This window comes from Aulonocara stuartgranti, assembly GCF_965226115.1.
Source record: "Aulonocara stuartgranti genome assembly, chromosome: 17".
Taxonomy (NCBI): Eukaryota; Metazoa; Chordata; class Actinopteri; order Cichliformes; family Cichlidae; genus Aulonocara; species Aulonocara stuartgranti.
The window spans coordinates 20,353,056-20,373,072 of NC_138953.1; the positions used below are offsets into that span (position 1 = coordinate 20,353,056).

General features: G+C 40.2%; 1 protein-coding gene across 1 annotated transcript; it reads left to right on the top strand.

Moving 5' to 3' along the window:
* The first annotated feature begins 1,660 nt into the window (after positions 1 to 1,660).
* On the top strand, positions 1,661 to 19,860 carry LOC309692733 (interferon-induced very large GTPase 1-like). Its single transcript, XM_082511516.1, has 10 exons — positions 1,661 to 1,800; positions 3,842 to 4,000; positions 5,421 to 5,452; positions 6,000 to 6,105; positions 6,839 to 6,879; positions 7,057 to 7,168; positions 7,948 to 7,982; positions 9,377 to 9,482; positions 14,322 to 14,359; positions 14,450 to 19,860. Exons 2-10 carry the CDS (start codon positions 3,883 to 3,885, stop codon positions 19,181 to 19,183), a joined length of 5,322 nt encoding a protein of 1,773 aa, XP_082367642.1. The 5' UTR covers positions 1,661 to 1,800; positions 3,842 to 3,882; the 3' UTR covers positions 19,184 to 19,860.
* The last annotated feature ends 157 nt before the right edge of the window (positions 19,861 to 20,017 follow it).

Sequence of the window (20,017 nt, forward strand, 5' to 3'; positions counted from 1 at the left end):
AGAAATTACTCATAGATTGATGTCTACACCCATTTAATAAAGTAAAAAGGTCAATATTTAAAAAATAATTTTGCATGTTTGCATGTTGTATGTTTTGAACAGATACTCATCAACAGTATTTTCAGTATTTTTCATTAGTTATTATTTTTACGAGGGTTTTTTTTTTATTCAGTTAACTTTTTATTAGTATATTTACTTTTAGTTTTGTTTTCGTTAGTTTCAGAGTAAGCTTTGAGTTTATATTCAGTGTAATGTTGGGATATTTGTTTAGATTTAGTTCAGATCCCAGTCTTGTAGAAACCTCTGCACTGCTTGTTCTACTCAAAAATCTAACCAAAGTTAATTCGCTTAGACTGACCTAAAGACCTTTCTCTTGGATCTGAGTTGACCATGGTATCATTGTAAAGGATACAGCAGGAGGTTTTGTTCTATATAGTGGAATATCCCAGGAGTCAAATCTTGGCCTTATTTTATTTTCTATGCTGTTTGGGTCATATACTCTACAACCATGTTCACTTCAGCCATTATGTTGATGTTATGCTATATGGTCCACTATCTCAAATGTCTTCTATGATGTTTAGTGCTATATGTATCAAATCTTCCTTCATCACACCGAACTTCTCTAAGAAATTAATCAAGCAGAACATTCAAATACGGAAACAAAATTTTCTGTTCAGAAATGCAATTAAATAACTAATTCAACATCTTAGAAACATAAAATGACTCTGATAATACCAATACTGGCTGTAGGCTTGCCACTCAGATAGACATTAGAAACAGTACTTAAGCTTTCTGTCTTCATCTTTCTAAACAAAAACATCTTTTTTAAAACATTGTGAATGGGTGGATACTTGTTTAAGAGGAATGAGCTAACTTTTATCCACAGCAAGAGCTTTTTTCAATATATGAAATTAAAAAAAGATATCTCTTAACATTTGTCACAAGCTAACATAACTGAATTTTAAGTTTTAAATTTAGAAGCAGTTATGCTCCTGTATAAGACCTTGCATGTAGTTATATGTACTGTTTATGTGGTGATTTATTCGTGCATTTATTCCAGAGGGTTTAATATAATATTATGGAAATGCTTTTAATTTTAAATCTGATGAGACACTTGACTCTTTTAAAAAGTGGAGACTGAAATGAACCGATGACTGTCAAAGTAAGATGTTCCAGTCGTGTGAGTTTAAAAGCTGGTGGGGTTCAACGGTTTATTTAACACAGTTTGCAAATACCATTCAGAGTACATTCATCTTAATTATTGGTTTTGTGTAAAACATTACAGTGTGGCTGTAGCATAGTGGCACTACGGGAATCCCCCACATGCACCTGCACACATTGTTTCTTTGTTCTGAACCACAGACCACACCCTATCAGCACAATAATCAACTGCATGTGTAAATAACCACCTGCAGTGTCTGGAGAAATGTATCCTCTTTAAGAGCTTTAAAGTCTCTAAAGAACTGAACACTGTAATGATCTGATAGATCTTGAGCCAATTGCATGAAGAGAAAAAGACAAATGTTGATGTGGATGCTCAGTTATGAAGAGCCCACAGTTTCTTCTAAGCCACAACATTTCTGGTAAATGTTATAATGCAGCAATGATATCATACTTTTACTTTTACTTTCATTCACCTCTCACACTACATGACATTGGCTCAAAGCCTGTGGGAAGGCTTTGTCAGGGGCAGATCTCCAGTCAAAGGTCGCTGAACTCTATAAAACAGTGCTGATAAGATTCACTGAGACGCAGCTGCATCTACACAAACTGGACCGAGCTCAGAAACACAAAGGAAAGGTGAGTACGTATTAACTGTGGAACATTTTTGTGTGTGAGTACACGCATGTGTGTGTGTGTGTGTCGGTTACTTTCATTCACTGCAAAGCCGAGTTAGCTCTACCAGGGTTAAAAGGTTTAATAAGGATGACAGTGAATCGTGCAGCTGTGATCAGAGAGTTACAAACACTAATCATGGATTCATGGCATGAATTTAAATACATTCTGCTAATTCTGGTCAAATATCCAACTGTATTTAGGCCAGAAATTTGTTGAAGGCAAAAAGTTAAACCCTATATTAATGCGAGCGTATGTCTGTATTTGAGCTTGTCTGTATATTTTGGACTGTGTGTGGATTAAGTCATCAAGGAGGTATGCTGTGTAATCAAGAACAGTTCGAGGAAACTGTGAAAAGCCCAAAACTGCCCTGACATTCATGCCCATGATGAGTGGATGTAAACGTCTGACCACAAAGATATGCACATATTCCCATATTGTGGTTAAAACACCAAATCTGGGAATTTATTTTCTTAAGAACTGTGCTCATCCCTCCAGAAATACTTGGAGAATAAATGCCAACAAGCACTAAACCTGTTCTTGCAGCACATGATCATCCAGCATGTGGTCTAAGATGCTTTATGTTGGGCTTTCCTTTAATTTATCCATCTTATACACATTGTTTTTACTTAGTTTTCTTGTGAAAAACTGTTACCAAACTTTGAACTTTTGAATGAACTTTCATATTTGCTGCTTTCACATTTGATGTGGTTGAGCTTCCTTTTACTGTCAGTTTTGTCTAGTTGACAAGTTTGGTACTCTCCACTCTTTGCTCATCGGTAAAGTCCCTGCTGCCATATTCCTCCATTCTTATGTGGGCTTTCAAAAATATTAGTTTAACATTTTTATACATACAATATAATCAGGAGCAGTTCTAAGGCAAAAGACAGTCGTTAGAGCAGCTGACAGATAACTAGGTAGTTTGGTCTGAGTCCCTGTTCAGATGCAGATGTTTTTTTTTTACATGATAGGAAAATGACTGAGAACTCATTTGTTTCTGTCCACAAACTGAAGGACTGCAGTCAATGCAGGAATCAGCACATTTGTAAAGGTAACAAAGTAGACAGTTAATATATAAAGGAAGAAGAAAAAAACCTTCAAGTCAGAGACAAAAGTTAAAAAAACAAAAACAGGGAAAAAGCCACCTTTTCATTCTTAGTGACCTTAGAGAGGACGCAGTCAAAGCCAGATGTAAAGAAACACTGAAAATGGTTCATATTTACCAAAACACATTATGATGACTTCTGACCACGGATCATTTTTTGTTTAACTTCACAAATCTCAAAAAGCTCAAAAACTTCATGTGCAGTCAAAGGTCTGCAAATATTTGTGACATTCTTTGCAGTTGAAAATCATTCATTACACATCACAAACACAAATCATCACGCACACAGATCACATCACACGTGCACAGACACAGTGCCAGCATTGTGGATCACAAGACATGTATAGCCTTGTAATTATAGAAGTTAATGTTTTCAATGGAACAAGTGTGTCAGGGGTGATTTGTGAATGAAGGATAGCAGGCAGGGTGAAGGGGTTGGTTCACATGTAGATGGAAAAGAAAACCAAAAGCAGCATGTTCACTCAAGTGTGGTCAGTTTCACTTTGGGGTTGTTTTTAATACAACAACAAAGTGTTAGATTTCAGAAATGCTAATATTATGAAGCTTTTCTTATAATCAGGTGTTTTCACAGTGTGGTACTTCTAATTTTACTAAATTCAGAACCGGTTTTCAGTTTGTGTCACTATGTCTTCTTGTTAGTCTGGGCAACAGTAGCTCTCCGCTGAAATCTGTTTGCTGACCTGCTAAGGTCGCAGTTTATTCTGTATTTGTTTTGGGGAAAAGCACATTAGTTGTTTAAAGTTCATTTCTGCAATCTGCTGCTATGATAAAGTTGTGGTTTTTTTCCTTGATTCAAAATGAAACCAAGATGCAGTTATTTAATTTTCTGTTTTCTGTAATTTTCTGTTTTAATCTGTCTTTTTGAATCATCTCTGATAGATTACACTACTGATCTTCTGCTTGGATGAAAATCCACCGAGATGGAGGAGCTTGAGCAGACAGCAGAAAAGAAAGGAGGAAAAAGAAACCGTAGACTTTGTAGAAAAAGAAGAAAGTGTAAAATCTTCCGTTTGTGTTGCTGTTGCTGTGCCACAGACGGTACTGTGTCATTTACTGTGATCTCTCTGTACACACTGGTGTTCTGCTGCTAGCTGATTTTGTAGTTGATTAATTCATCTTTTAAATAGCACACTCGTTCTGCTTGTAAAACACAAATTAGGCAGGGACCCCGTATAACTAACTGCAGACTGTGCCTGTAGCATTTCTGTAATGAGTGTGTTTTTTTAGGTGAACTAGCTTAACCGTTAGCAAACTAACTATGTGCTTCTGGCTCTGCAGCTGTTTCACCAACACTCCACAGCCCTGCTAAGTGGTGCATATAATAAATGTGACTGTTTTGTAGTTGTAGATGGCAGGTTTAATGTTCCACATTGTTCAAAATAAACTGTCAGCTAACCGGGCTCTTTAGTCAGTGCAGGCCGAAGAAGCCTACTCCTTGTTAGCAATGCCTGAGCCAGTCTTTCCAAGCAGCGAGGAACCCATGCCGGCTTGGAGACCATGATAAGGAAGCATAATTCATTCTTATTCTCAAATTGATTTTCCCACTTTGGAATAAACCCACTGAGAAAAAAACTCAAACATAAACTAGAGACTCCAGCAGCCACCGTTAAAGACATTTTATGGTGAAGAGCCAGCATTGCTAAATACTGACTGTAACATTCATCTGTTTTAATGAATTATTAGATACAACTCAAACTGCTAATGTAGCACACTTAACGTTTTAATTGCTCTTTACAGTCGTAGAAACTGAACATTGATAACTAAATCGCAAGTAAGTGATAAATCATCTGACCTACATTTATATAAAGTCGTTCACTTCATTTATTTTATCTGCTTGATGGAGCCCATGATGGGTTTCCCTCATGAGGACCCAACAGGGCAAAACTGCTGTGGACCCTGTGTCTGCACAACCACTTGGGCCCCATATTCCATGAGATAAATGTGGATTTGTCACACCTACAGTTCCACAATACACCCACATCTACCCACTGTGGGCCTGCACTGGCATGTCTGCTGGATCAGCTTATTTCCCTGACTTCCTATTAAATCCAGATTTGAATGTACAATACTTCATCGTATCTGAAATACCTCATAGTACCATGTTATCCCACAGTTGAGCGGGCTTGTTCACTTCTTCACAATGCGGATCATTTACTTCAGTCTGAGCTCTTGCATTTTGTCTTTTCTCCCTATGCACTTCTTTTTTCTTCTTTCTCACCTTTCTAGCTGGTTGCATTGATTGCTGCCCGTCTGTTTCTGCCAGAGGTCTACTCGTTTCAAAAGGGTGTTCTTCCTTCCCACTGACGCTAGGCGCTGCTCATAGGGGACTGCATAGTGTAATGTGCTTTGAGGCGACTGTTGTTACTTTAAAAGTAACAAACTGAAACATTCAGGACTTAAATGTAGTAATCAAACCTGACATTATGTATAAGTTGTGTTTTTTTTTCTTTTTCCATAGATGAGTTGGATGAAAGTGAAACGACAACAAAGGTAATATATATATATATATATATATATAATTCTCACATTTAATCGTACAGCTGTCACACATATTCATTTTCTAAGAGTTACATTTCAAGATATACAATACAAACATGTCCATAAGATACATTTTGCTTAAATCTACAAAAACCAATGACAAGCAATAGTTGTTACCCACAATGCCCAGTTCCTTTGCAGATTGATTAACCTCTGCCTATCTTTACTTGCCACAAACCCTAAAATGCTCTGCTCATGTTGCTGACCTGTCAACCAAATTAGCTGTAAATGTCCTTCCAGCTGTTTGTCTTTAGTACCTACTAAAGTACTTACTTTCTGAAACATGTTGCTGCTATCAAATTCAAAATGAGCCTGTATTTTTAGTGAAATACTAAAATGCCTCAGTTTAAACATCAGTTATTTTTTGTGTGGTCTATTAGGAATAAAATATCAGTTTATGGGATTTGCAAATAATTGCATTTCTGTGTACATCCTTACAGTCAAACACTTCAACATTTTATCTCAGATCTAACCTGTTATTTATTACCTGTTTTCTCAGCCTTTATTGAATAAAACTGGTGAAGCTCAGCACCTAGAGCTGAACGTTACAAGCACAGGAAGTGAAACTGAAAATGCATCTGTACCATCTTCCACCAATAATAGAGGTAATCTAATCACGACAGCCTGACCGAGCATTTTAAAATATATTTTTTGGAGTTGTTTGTTGGACATTGGAGTTTAAACATGAAGAAGAATTATTAATCTTATTAAACACAAAAGTGTGCAAAGGAGAGAAGCTCTGAAGGACAGGAGTCCAGCTTGGTCCAATCTGTGTTTCTACAGATATCAAATGTGTAATCTCTACTTACTGTTCCTTCAGTACTTTTAAGTGTTTTTGTTGGCTGCTCTTGGACAATTCTCAGTACATATTTCAAGCTCTGATCTCTAAAAATGCATGTCCCAAAACAACTCGTACATACAGCAGAAAAATGGAAAAAATGTCTTCCTCTGTCATGATTATGAAGAGACATGAAGCTCAGCACAGAGACATATGTGTAAACATTAATTAAAGTTATATTTCTGTATGAAATCCGATGTTTTTACACTATGCTTTACACTAAAGCAACAGCAACAACAAAGTCAAATATCTTTTGCAAGCAGCAAAATAATTTACCTCAGAGTCAGCATACTAATTACTGCCTTCCACACATTGTTATCAGTGTGGTCAGAAAATCTTCTCGGTTTGTTGAACCAATATAAAACTCAGTACTGAGTATTGATCCATGTCCAGTCACTAAGACGGCGTACAACCCCATTTACCATGGACAATATGCAAATAACATGAACAAAGAACAGTTGCCTTGACTGCACAATCATCTTTTCTATGTCCTCTTGCAGTAGAAGAAAAAGTGGAGATCACACGTGAAGTCAGAGGAAAGGTAATGTTTTACCCTTTAATGTTTGTTCATCATTAAAGGACAACGTCTGTGTTCTGAACATAATGACAAGTTCAATTCGATTCAGTTTTATTTATATAGAGCCAAATCACATGTACAGTTTGAATCTCAGACATCGCAGCCAGCAAATAAAGTCATACAAGTGACTTCTTTACTCAGACTGAGCCACAAGACGAAAATGAAGATCAGTCAGAGAAAAGAGAAGACACCGCAACAGGAGGAGGAGAATCTGAAACCTGGACTCCATCACAACCTTTAAACATTGAGAAGGGTAACAATGAAAACTTTACTTCTACAGTAACATGCATTGAGGGAAATAACTATTTTATGCTTTGCTCATTTGCAAAGAAATAAACAGTCTTACAAATCCAACAGATTCAACAGTTCAGATCCAAAAGTGTCTAAACGTCATTCAAAATGAGCGATATCATGTAAAAGCTGTCAGTGTGCACAATAACTGAGCTGGTTCACTTCTAGACACTGACCTTCTTCCAAAACATGGTTTATTAGCAAATACCCAAAAATGTCACTTCCCTTTGTCCTGAAAAGTGACCATGTCCTCAGCACCACCAATCAGAAGATGTAAATCAGATCATGTGACATTTAAACAGGCAATTTATCAGTTTGTTCACACAGTTATAATTTTGTTTGCTAACTTTATGTGCTATTTTGTATCTTAACAACAGTAGTCTTTTGATACATCATATTATTTTACATTACCTTATTTTATATGTGTATCGTTATTTATTTTAGGCACAGTGTAGTTTGTGAAGCGTAACTTCTGTTAATGGATTATTGCTCATTCTGTTACTGTTTAGCAGTGTGTAAAACGTTTGGCTCCAATCCTTCAGTTGGACGGATTGAAAGTAAAGAGGTCACCTTTGACAGGGGCAGCATCTCGATTAATACATCAATGTATAAATACAACTAAGACTCTTTATATTTAACTGAAGGAGATTCATTTCTTCAAAATAACATATTTTGACACTTGATAAAGCATTTCTTCAATGTTCGATCTTTTAACCTGCCTGTTGTTAACTTACCCTGCAGGAGAGGAGTCAGCGAAGAGCGCAGCTGAAACAGAGGTAAAGATGAAGTCTTTGTATCGTCCCTGTTCACTGTCATAGCAAAATGAACACCAAACTGCTCCTCTAAGTCTACTTATAGCAGTCTACTCTGATGAAAAGAAAGTACACTGTCAATTTTTTTGTTTTACAAATATAATACAATCATCTGTTCCTTACCAGGTTCTGAAACACAACCTCAGGTGCACAACAAAACATGACAGACTACACAATGTCATCATTTATTTAACAGGAAAAAAAAGCCAAACTGCAGTAGCAGTGTGTTAAAAACTAAGTACACCATCGTCATCAACTGTGACCAAGTTTTGGCAATGTGCAGATCTGGAGCAGTGTGAGAAATGTGTGTTAATACAATCTTCCAAGGAGTGGACATAAATGTCGGACGTGAAATGATCAGAGAAACTGCAAAAGCATGAGAGCTCTTGACTCTACATGCCCCAGTTAGCATACTAAATGTTAACCGTCATGTCAGTAGAAAAGGACTGAACAAATACAGGTTCTTTGGAAGGTCTGCAGGAGAAAGTCTCTATTCTCTCTCTAAAAAAAAGTTTAGATTTGCAAAGCTTCATATGAACAAACCACAAAATATATCTGGAACAATGCACTTCGGACAGATGAGAACAGAGTGGAGATGTGTACCCATAATGCATAAAACCAAACTCAGCATATCACCGCAAACACCTCAAGCCAACTGTCTGCACTGTGGTTGAGACGTGATGATTTTGCATCCACAGAAAACCTTACAGTCGCTGAGTCATCCAGGAAGTCTGTATACTAAAGAAGTCAAAAGATATTTTGAACTAAATGTCACACAACAAATCTACAACAGAAAGGCTGAAAAAGAAAAGAACAAATGTGTTGAAATTGTCCAGTGAAATACCAGACCTCAACCCAACTGATATTCTGTGGTGGGAGTTTAAGAGAGCTGTGCAAAAATAAACGACCACAAATCTCAAAGAATTGAAGCAACGATGTGAAAGAGTGATCACTTCAAGTTATTGCTGCTAAAAGTGGTTCTGCAGTTTACTTAATCCTGGGGTGGACTGGTTTATCTTACGTAGTTTTTCACAAACTGCTTCATTTTGGTTCAGTCTTTGTTGAATACTGACAGGGAGCAACAAGTTACGATACATGTGTGAGATGTTTATCAATATGTTTTATTCTCTAATGCTTAAAATTTTATTTGTGAAGAAAGTAATTTCTAGCCATAACAGCTGAGGTTAAATAACAAGAATTTGATGAGATAAATTAAGTTTTCAGTTATCGAGTGGTTAACACTGTCATTTGAGAGCGAGAAAGACCTTGATTTCACAAAAAATCAAGAGCTTGTCATCATTTTGTTATAAAGGTCGGTGGCTCTACCTGCACGCTAAGTTAAAATATCTGTTTTTTAGAGCTACACTATGAATGAAGACATACAGTCAAAGAGTAATGACACTGCAGCACCAGCAGAAAACTCTATAATCAAGATTCAAGCGACAGCTGAAGCCAATAAGAAGGGTAATATTTTCTATTTGAACTTTGATCATACACAATAGCAAAACATATACATATCTCACACACACACACACACACACACACACACACACACACACACACACACACACACACACACACACACACACACACATATATATATATATATATATATATATATATATATATATGTGTGTGTTCCCTGGTGGTCTAGTGGCTAGGATTCGGCGCTCTCACCGCCGCGGCCCGGGTTCGATTCCCGGTCAGGGAACCAAAGCAGCTGGATAGCGTAGTGGTTAGACTACACGCCTTTGGAACAGAGGATCGCAAGTTCGATTCCTGCCTGGGGCGTCTGTATCCAGTAAGGGTCCTAAGGCTAGACCCCCTATGCTAAGCGAGCCTACCGCAGACATGAGCGAGACAGGTAAATATGAAGGCATGCCGGCTCGGACGTCGCCCGGATCAACCCTCAGAAGGTCTGCTAGATGATGTTAATGCAGCACTACGGGCAATACCTACAACCACGATTACCGACACTAACAAGCTGATCTACAATACGGCAACAGTGATCAGTGAGATGCTTGGCTACAAGTTGAACAGCCACAAGGGGCAGTACCCTCCATGGAGAAGGAGGCTAGAGGGCAAGATCAAAGTAGCACGGAGGGAGGTTAGCCAACTAACGGAGTTGCAGAAAGGTGCGACCAGCTGTTCTCCACAGAACCAGCAAAGGTGTACTCTCAGTGGCAAGGGAACAATAAGAGAACAGCACCACTGGAGACGGAGCAATACTGGAAGAGCATATGGGAGAAGGATGCAACCCATAACGGCAATGCTCAGTGGCTAGAGGATCTGAGGGCTGACCACAGCGACCTCCCTGAACAGGGTCCAGTAACCATCACAGTGGCAGATATCCAAGAAAGGGTCTCCAGTATGAAGAGTTGGACAGCACCGACATGGTTCACGCTTACTGGCTGAAGAAGCTGACTGCACTCCACGAGTGTCTGGCAGCACAAATGAACCAGCTGCTAGTTAACGAGAGACACCCGGAATGGCTAACCGAAGGTCGGACGGTCCTGATCCCCAAGGACCCCAAGAAGGGACCGGTCCCCTCCAACTACCGACCAATAACCTGCCTCAGTACTACATGGAAGCTCCTGTCAGGCATCATATCGGCTAAGATGAACAGGCACATGGGTCAATACATGAGCGGGACACAGAAAGGGATTGGCAAGAATACCAGAGGCGCAAAACACCAGCTACTGGTAGACAGAACAATCAGCCGAGACTGCAAGACCAGACTGACCAACCTGTGCACTGCCTGGATTGATTACAAGAAGGCCTATGACTCAATGCCCCACAGCTGGATACTGGAATGCCTAGAATTGTACAAGATCAATGGGACCCTAAGAGCCTTCATCAGGAACTCAATGGGGATGTGGCGTACAACACTAGAGGCCAACTCCAAGCCCATAGCACAAGTCACCATCAAGTGCGGGATCTACCAAGGAGATGCTCTGTCCCCACTGCTGTTCTGCATAGGCCTGAACCCCCTCAGTGAGATCATTAACAAGACTGGATACCGACTACGGAACGGAGCAGTTGTCAGCCACCTCCTGTACATGGATGACATCAAGCTGTATGCCAAGAGTGAACGAGACATTGATTCACTGATCCACACTACCAGGCTATACAGCAATGACATTGGAATGTCGTTCGGACTGGAGAAGTGTAGTCGGATGGTAACAAAGAGAGGGAAGGTAGTCAGAACTGAGGGGATTGAACTACCAGAAGGCAACATTGCAGACATAGAGGACAGTTACAAGTACTTGGGGATCCCACAGGCGAATGGGAACCAGGAAGAGGCCGCTAGAAAAGCTGCAAACACCAAGTACCTGCAGAGGGTCAGGCAAGTCCTGAGGAGTCAGCTGAATGGTAAGAACAAGATCCGGGCCATCAACACGTACGCCCTGCCCGTGATCAGGTACCCTGCTGGGGTAATAGGCTGGCCAAAGGAGGAGATAGAAGCCACTGACATAAAGACAAGAAAGCTCCTTACCATGCATGGAGGGTTTCACCCCAAGTCCAGCACCCTGAGGCTGTACGCTAAGCGGAAGGAAGGGGGCCGGGGACTGGTGAGTGTCAGCACCACAGTCCAGGATGAGACAACGAACATCCAAGAATACATTGGGAAGATGGCCCCAACTGACCGAGTGCTCAGTGAATACCTCAGGCAGCAGAAACCCAAGAAAGAGGAGGGAGACGAGGAACCATCATGGAAGGACAGGCCCCTGCACGGTATGTACCACCGGCAGATAGAGGAGGTGGCTGATATCCAGAAATCCTACCAGTGGCTGGACAAAGCTGGACTGAAAGACAGCACAGAGGCACTAATCATGGCAGCACAAGAACAAGCTCTGAGCACAAGATCCATAGAGGCTGGGGTCTATCACACCAGGCAAGACCCCAGGTGCAGGCTGTGTAAAGATGCCCCAGAGACAATCCAGCACATAACAGCAGGGTGCAAGATGCTAGCAGGCAAGGCATACATGGAACGCCATAACTAAGTGGCCGGCATAGTGTACAGGAACATCTGTGCCGAGTATAATCTGGAAGTCCCGAGGTCAAAATGGGAGATGCCCCCAAGGGTGGTGGAGAATGACCGAGCTAAGATCCTGTGGGACTTCCAGATACAGACGGACAAAATGGTGGTGGCTAACCAACCGGACATAGTGGTGGTAGACAAACAGAAGAAGACGGCCGTAGTGATCGATGTAGCGGTTCCGAATGACAGCAATATCAGGAAGAAGGAACACGAGAAGCTGGAGAAATACCAAGGGCTCAGAGAAGAGCTCGAGAGGATGTGGAAGGTGAAGGTAACGGTGGTCCCCATGGTAATCGGAGCACTAGGTGCGGTGACTCCCAAGCTAGGCGAGTGGCTCCAGCAGATCCCGGGAATAACATCGGAGATCTCTGTCCAGAAGAGCGCAGTCCTGGGAACAGCTAAGATACTGCGCAGGACCCTCAAGCTCCTAGGCCTCTGGTAGAGGACCCGAGCTTGAAGGATAAACCGCCCGCAGGGGCGTGCTGGGTGTTTTTGTTTTATATATATATATATATATATTAGGGGTGCAACGATATTCGTATCGATATTGAACCGTTCGATACAGTGCTTTCGGTTCGGTACGCATATGTATCGAACAATACAACATTTGTAATTTATTTTATCAACTTTCCTTCTGACGATGCTGTCTGTGTTGAGCGCTCAGTGAATCTGCGTTCGACTACTCCGCCTAGGCTGCACTGTCGAGCGCAGATCCACTGAGCGCTCAACACAGACAGCATCGTCAGAAGGAAGAGCGCAGGGCACCTCCCCCACCCTCATTCAGATGTGGTGTTTGGAATTATTTTGGTTTTCATGTGGCGTATGACCCTGAAGGTAAGCGAGTCATGGACTAAAGTAAAACAGTATGTTGGATGTGCCACACAATGCTCAATTACATGGGTGGGAACTAGTGTGTTAGCGCAGTTAGCTCGTTAACGTGTTGGCCGTCTAGCCCCATGCACGGGGCGATCGGCGGTAGCTCGTTAACGGAGATTTGCCATGTTGTGGCGTCAACGAGATTAACCTGAAAGCACTAGTGGGAACACAACGAATATGACTGCACATTTACGCCGACATCATCCTAGTGCAAAGACAAAAACAACAAGCATGCTACTAACTTTAGCCGAGTCATTTAGACAGCTGTTAGCACATGATTCTCCTTATGCTGCTGAGAATATAGCCCAGAAGAAGCGGATAGTATAGCTTTTATTTTGGAAAGAGACATTTCTCTGTAATAAACTCTCTTTTCCAAAGATGAGTGATTCCTCAATCAGATACAGGGCTTGCAATATCGCTAGCCCGACGTCCCGGAGCTAGCGATTTTTCCAGTCGGGCTATTGTAGGAAGAAAAATATATGTCAATGCTTTTGCATTCTTTCGGAAATGTAGCTGGGTAATTATGTCATTGGCATCGGTGAGCCACTGTCAATATGTGACATATTGAAATCGCGTTTGAATTTGCGCTTGTTTTTTTGCTTTCACTTTGCAATCGTGCGAACTGTGTATAGAGAGCGACAGCACTGATCTGTGAGTGATGATAATTTGTGCACCAATTCCTCTGACATCGTCTTATTAATCGTTAGCTTACTATGCAAACATGACAAGTGAAATCTCCCGCAGCAAGCTTAAACATGTGAGAGGTTGATCGCGCAGAGAATCGCTGAGCTTATGTGAGTGAGTGTGTAAAAGCATTTCAGTTCTGCTGAGCCAAATAAGACAGGTCAGGGTGAAGAAGTGACAGCCAAAGAAAAGCTTACCACAAAACAGAGAAGTTATGACAAATCAGACTATAAGGCAAAAAGAAAGTGCAGCTTTATGGTTTCATGGACAAAATAATTTCTGTGGCTGCAATATGACGAGCTAAATAACCAGGGCTGCACATAAGTGGTCCGCAGGTGCGCATTCGCTGTCAAAATAAAAAACACGTACAAGGGTTAGGGTTAAATTTAAAAACTGTACTTTTGAGTTAAAATATATATTTATAATTTTAATAAATGACAAATTAAGAAGGCATGAACATTTTTTTTGTATCGAAAAAATATCGAACCGTGACACCAAAGTATCGAACCGAACTGAACCGTGAATTTTGTGTATCGTTGCACCCCTAATATATATATATATATATATATATATATATATATATATATATATATATATATATATATATATATGTGTGTGTGTGTGTGTGTGTGTGTGTGTGTGTGTATACAGAAATGTGCTGATTCCAACTTGCTTGGTTCTGCTTCATTGATATCCCGCAGGAACGTCAGATAATGACGCGAGTGAAAATGAAGAGGAGGTAGGAGAATAAACATTTCTATCAAATGATCGAAATGAATATTTGGTTTGTTCTTTAATGTGACAAGATATTTTAATTTCATTCTCACAGAAGAAGTCATGCCATCGACAATTTGAGACACTGCTCAGCAGACTTCATCTTCAAGACAAACTCCAACTCAAGTTTTCAGTAGAAGATTTTTTTCAAATACGCCCACCTATAAAACTGCACCACATCACATCTGAGAAAGATCTAGCTCAGATGTTTCTCTACAGACTGATGATGTTAGACTACAGGGCCAGATGTATTCTTGTAAGAACAGACAGTCTTGAGATGGCCTATTTAAATCCCACGGTGTCTGAAATCACTGAGACGGATGACGGTGATTTAGAGGCTTTATTGAGAACAAGCGTAGACACACATGAGAAAGAACAGACTCCTCTGCATCCAATGGATGTTCAGATGGCAGTATATCACTGCTCAGACAGCTTCCTTAAACAGATCATAATTGCAAAGCTCGCTCAGTGTCAGTATGCCTTACCTTTGCTTGTTCCTGACCCAGTATCAAAGGAGATTGTGTGTCCTTTGTGGACATTCAGACAAATAACAAAAAGCTGGAAGGTAACTCAAATCGAACCTGACTCACAAATTGTCACCATGAAGAACATCCCAGTCTACAAAGCTCAGACACCCTTGGTGTCATTTTTCCGCCTGGGTTCTTTGTCAGTGTCTAAATCTCAGCTGATGAACACTTTGCTCAACGATCGTCACAGCACCTTCTTCCACAGAAACTGCTTAGGAAGCATCAAGTCTCGCCATCTGATGGATGGTGTGGCAGAGATTGCCTGGTACTGTCCTGCTGGAAAACCCAATGATGCCTTCAATGACTGCATTGCCTTTTGTAATCTTCATGGTGATGCGCTGTCACTTCAAGAACAGTGTGAAATATTGATTGAAAAATCCTCCATCAATATTTTTCTTGTTGAAACTCTGCAGAAAAACAAAGAAAGTAGTTCTTTCATAGCAACTCTTTTTAAGTCCAAGAAGTCGCTCATTTGTGTCACTGTTGATGACTGCTATGATGTTAAGACAAAAAATGGAAAATACATTATCGGGCTCAAAGATAAAAACCAAGCGGATGTATCTGAACAGCTGAAAAAGATAATTAGAGAAGTTTTATCTTCTCCAGATGGTTCCAACTTGAAGCCATTTTTCCATCTTGAAACCATGGCTGAGCTCTCTGGAACCAGAGTGGATGAAAGTGACCCAGCCTGTCAAAGAGGGAAATCTGCTGCTTTGCAAATAATGAATCTGCTCACAAAAGACAACATGGATGTCTCGAAGATCAAAGATGAATTTCTTGCTGTTCAAGGGCAGCTCTGGTGTGACTGGTGCAAAATACACAAACAGCTGTTTCATCTTAGAGGAGAAATTGAAAAGGAGAGAAGTCAAAAGCAACAAGAACTGATGAGAATCCGTCAGAAACAATGTGCTGCTTCCTGCAGTAAACTGATGGAGCTGTTCATTGGAAGCCTCTCATCATTGCCACCAATAGACAAAGAATATTTCCTAAAATGGACTCAGATCTTAATAGATGCGCTCTCCACAAATTATCTTTCTTTGATTCTCAGAAGTTACAATAAAACATGGTCTGAGGTCTTGGTTTTGAAAAGCAAACATGACAAATCAGATTTGCTATTGAGAAAACAGGCTGAGCTCGAAGGCATCTCCAAAAAACTGCAGTCTGCATCTTTTGGCTTGGAGCACATCTTCAGGGAAATGGGACAGCTCTATGAAGCCCATAGAGAAATACAGCAGGAGAGAAACAACACTGACTGGTCTAAATATCCTGAGCTGGCTGCACAGTTGATGATATCAGGATATCCAATGGAGCTGATGGATGGAGATGCAGGTCACGTGCCTTTAACGTGGATCTCCAGTCTTTTAGAGGAAGTCATCAAGAAACTGGGTGACCAGAGAGTTTTTGTGTTGTCAGTTTTAGGCCTACAAAGCAGTGGAAAATCAACAATGCTGAACACCATGTTTGGTTTGCAGTTTGCAGTAAGTGCTGGCAGGTGCACCAAAGGTGCCTTTATGCAACTGCTCAAAGTATCAGAGGAGATGCAGAAAGACTTTCAGACCGACTATGTTCTAGTGGTGGACACTGAAGGACTCTGTGCTCTTGAGTTGGAAGGTAATGCCACTCCTCACCATGACAATGAACTGGCAACATTTGTTGTTGGTCTGGGAAACTTGACATTGATCAACATCTTTGGAGAGAATCCATCTGAGATGCAGGACATTCTGCAGATTGTTGTTCAGGCTTTCATGAGGATGAAGAAAGTTCATCTTTCTCCCAGTTGTGTGTTTGTTCACCAGAATGTTACAGATGTGGCAGCAGCAGAGAAAAACATGGATGGAAAGAGACGCCTGCAGGAAAAACTGGACCAGATGACCAAGCTAGCAGCTGAAGAGGAGGTTTGCGATGCAGAGTGCTTCAGTGATGTCATTGAATTTGATGTGCAAAAAGATGTGAAATACTGTGCCCAGCTATGGGAGGGCAGTCCACCCATGGCTCCTCCAAATCCAGGTTACAGTGAGAGCATCCAAGAACTAAAGGACGTCATCCTGTCTAAAGCTTCAAAGTCTGCTGGAATCACACTCTCTCAGTTCAAGACCAAAGTTGAGGACCTGTGGAATGCCCTTCTGAATGAAAGCTTTGTTTTCAGTTTTAAAAACACACTTGAAATCGCAGTATACAGAAAACTTGAGGTTCAGTATGGGAACTGGACCTGGGCCCTTAGAAGCAAGATGTTGACCACTGAAGAACAGCTTCATAACAGAATTGAAAATGGTGATCTTGACAAGGTTGAGAAGAAGTATCTTTTGGAGGAAACAAGCAAAACATTTAAAGAAATTAGGAAAGCGATAAAAACATACTTTGAGAGTGACAAGGATAAAGAAATGTTGACTCAGTGGAGAGGACGATTTGAAATCAAAATCAGTGAGTTTTATGATGAGCAGGTGAGCAGATTAAAAACAAAACTTGATGGAGTTATCCTCCAGAAGAAAGCATGTAAACAGTTGGATGATGATAAGACAGGCTTTGAGAACAAGCTGCTACAGAAGAGCAAAGAGCTCGCTCAGCAACTGAAGGATAAAGTCAGAGATGAAGAAGAGCTTAACAAACAGTTCAACTCTGTTTGGAGCGGCTGGATTACTGAATTAACAGCAGATACTAAAACAGTTGTAGACGTCAACTTGGAAGAAGATTATTGTACTATTCTTCAAGAACTCGGTTTTGAACTGGCTTTTGTAGATGAATCAAAAAGACGTGGGAGATACAAGAAAATATCTGAGATTGGTGATTATTCAGACTACCTGAAGACAAGTGGACCAAAATTTCTGGGGACTGTGGTAGATCTTTACAAAAAATATGCTTTCAGCAGTTCTTTCTCATTTAAAGAACAACAACAAATCAGATCGCTCATTGAAAAAGCTGAAAACGAGTCCCTTGGTGCACTGAAAAGTAAACCTGTAGTAACAAGAGGCTACACACCAACTTACTTGCATGAACTTGCCAAACATGTGAAAGATGAAGTCGAGAAATTTGTGTCAGAAAGGAAATTTGCTTTGAAGAAGGATTTTACAGTTGATCTCTTGCTGTATGTGTTCGACAGAGCAGAGACTTGGCTTCTCGAGTCCCATAAAAAATTCAAAATGAGGAATGATCCACTCACATATTTAGAAAGCAAGGAAGCACAGTTTTCCACAGTTTTTAGAAGCTTTTGCAAAGGAAACTCATCTGCTGTTGTCCTTGGAGAACTGATCTGTGAAAAGCTGAAAGCTTCCACTGTTGAGGCTCTCTACAACAGGACTGCCATTGATCTGGCTGACCAGATGAAGTGCAATTTCCCAGCATTCAGTGGCAACACTCTGGACTTGGAAAAACATATACTGAAGTCCCTCGCTGAGAAAGAAGTCTTTGATGATTTCATCACCTACATCAAGAACCCAAGGAAACATACAAAAGCTTTTATCACAGCAGCAGTAGAGAAATACATCTTCAAAGATCACAAGGATGAAGCCATGAATTTACTTGAGAAAAACGTTCTTGACATCAACTCACTTGTTAGTCAAGCTTTATTTACTGCAACACATAAAGTCCAAACTCAGGGAGGAGAGGCAGACAGGTGGCTGAAGGAGTTTTCCAGTGCGCTAAATGATAAGCTTACTCTGGATCCCATTTGTTCTCAAAACTTCAGTGACATAAATGATTTTAACTTTCTGAAGGGAGAGATAGAGAAAGGATTTGCTGCCATCATTGTGCAGATGAGCACCATGTCACTGGAAAACTTGAAGGAATCCAGACTGAAGCCGGATGAAATCCTCACAGATCAGCTGTGTAAGCGTTGCTGGGTAAAGTGTCCATTCTGTTCCGCTGTTTGTATCAACACTATTGAAGATCACAGTCCCGATGACCACAGCGTCCCTTTCCATCGACCTAATGGGATCCAAGGATGGCACTACAAAGGCACAGAGGAGTTGTGCATCACTTTCTGCACAACAAACGTTTCGAGCGAAGGCAGGTTTTACCCTCATCATGATTCAGAGGAAAGCATTCCTTATAAACAATACAGAACTGCTGGCTCAAAGTATGCCACATGGAGAATCACTCCCGATGGGTCGAGACTATCGTACTGGAAATGGTTTGTGTGCCGATTTCAAAACACACTGGAAGAGCACTATAATCTAAAATTCCAGGGCAGAGGAGAGATTCCTGATGACTGGAAAAAAATCTCTAAAGAGGAAGCCATTAAAAGCCTTGATGAAATGTACTGCTAACTCAAACAAACTGAAGCCCTGGGCTAAATTATCTTTTCTTTTCACCTCAAAAACCCACCTAATATCTGAATTAACCACTGAAAAATTTTGTTTTAGGATTAATCAAGATTCTTACAACTAACCGGTGACAGTTGGTCAGGGGGTTTGCAGCATAAACAAACGTTTGGCAGCCACATAAAGAAAATCACCTGCATTTAATAACTGTACACAGACCTTGTGTGTGTGTGTGTGTGTGTGTGTGTGTGTGTGTGTGTGTGTGTGTGTGTGTGTGTGTGTGTGTGTGTGTGTGTGTGTGTGTCAAATCAAGTCATTTAGTTTGATTAATATGTACAGATTTATCAGATATGTTGTCACAAATTATGTAACATTTAAAGGATGTAAAACTTTTTACACAAATAGTTTGAAACTACTGCCACTGAAAACCATATCAGATCCACAACATTGTTTTATTTTAATTTTTTAGTTTTAGATTCTATGTTTATGCTAAAGAACATTGTCCCATATAAGATTTAGGATGGTGTTGTCTAGCTTATGCTAGAATCATATAAAACAGTTACTATATCCTCACTGTATGTAGTTAGTTAGACTTTTGTTTTATGCTGACAGTTTTCATATACATATAATTTTTTTTATTTGAAATTGTTTTAGACTTTTTAAATGTGATATGAATAAATGACATGTACATTATCTAAAAATGCTTAAAAAATAAACACTCTAAATTTTCTAAAAGTCTTTTTTTGTTTGTTTTTGTTCTGACGTACAGTCTGAACTTTGTGAATTTATATGCACAGAAGTGAGTATTTCAAAACTCCTATCAAGCCAAGTTTAATTAAA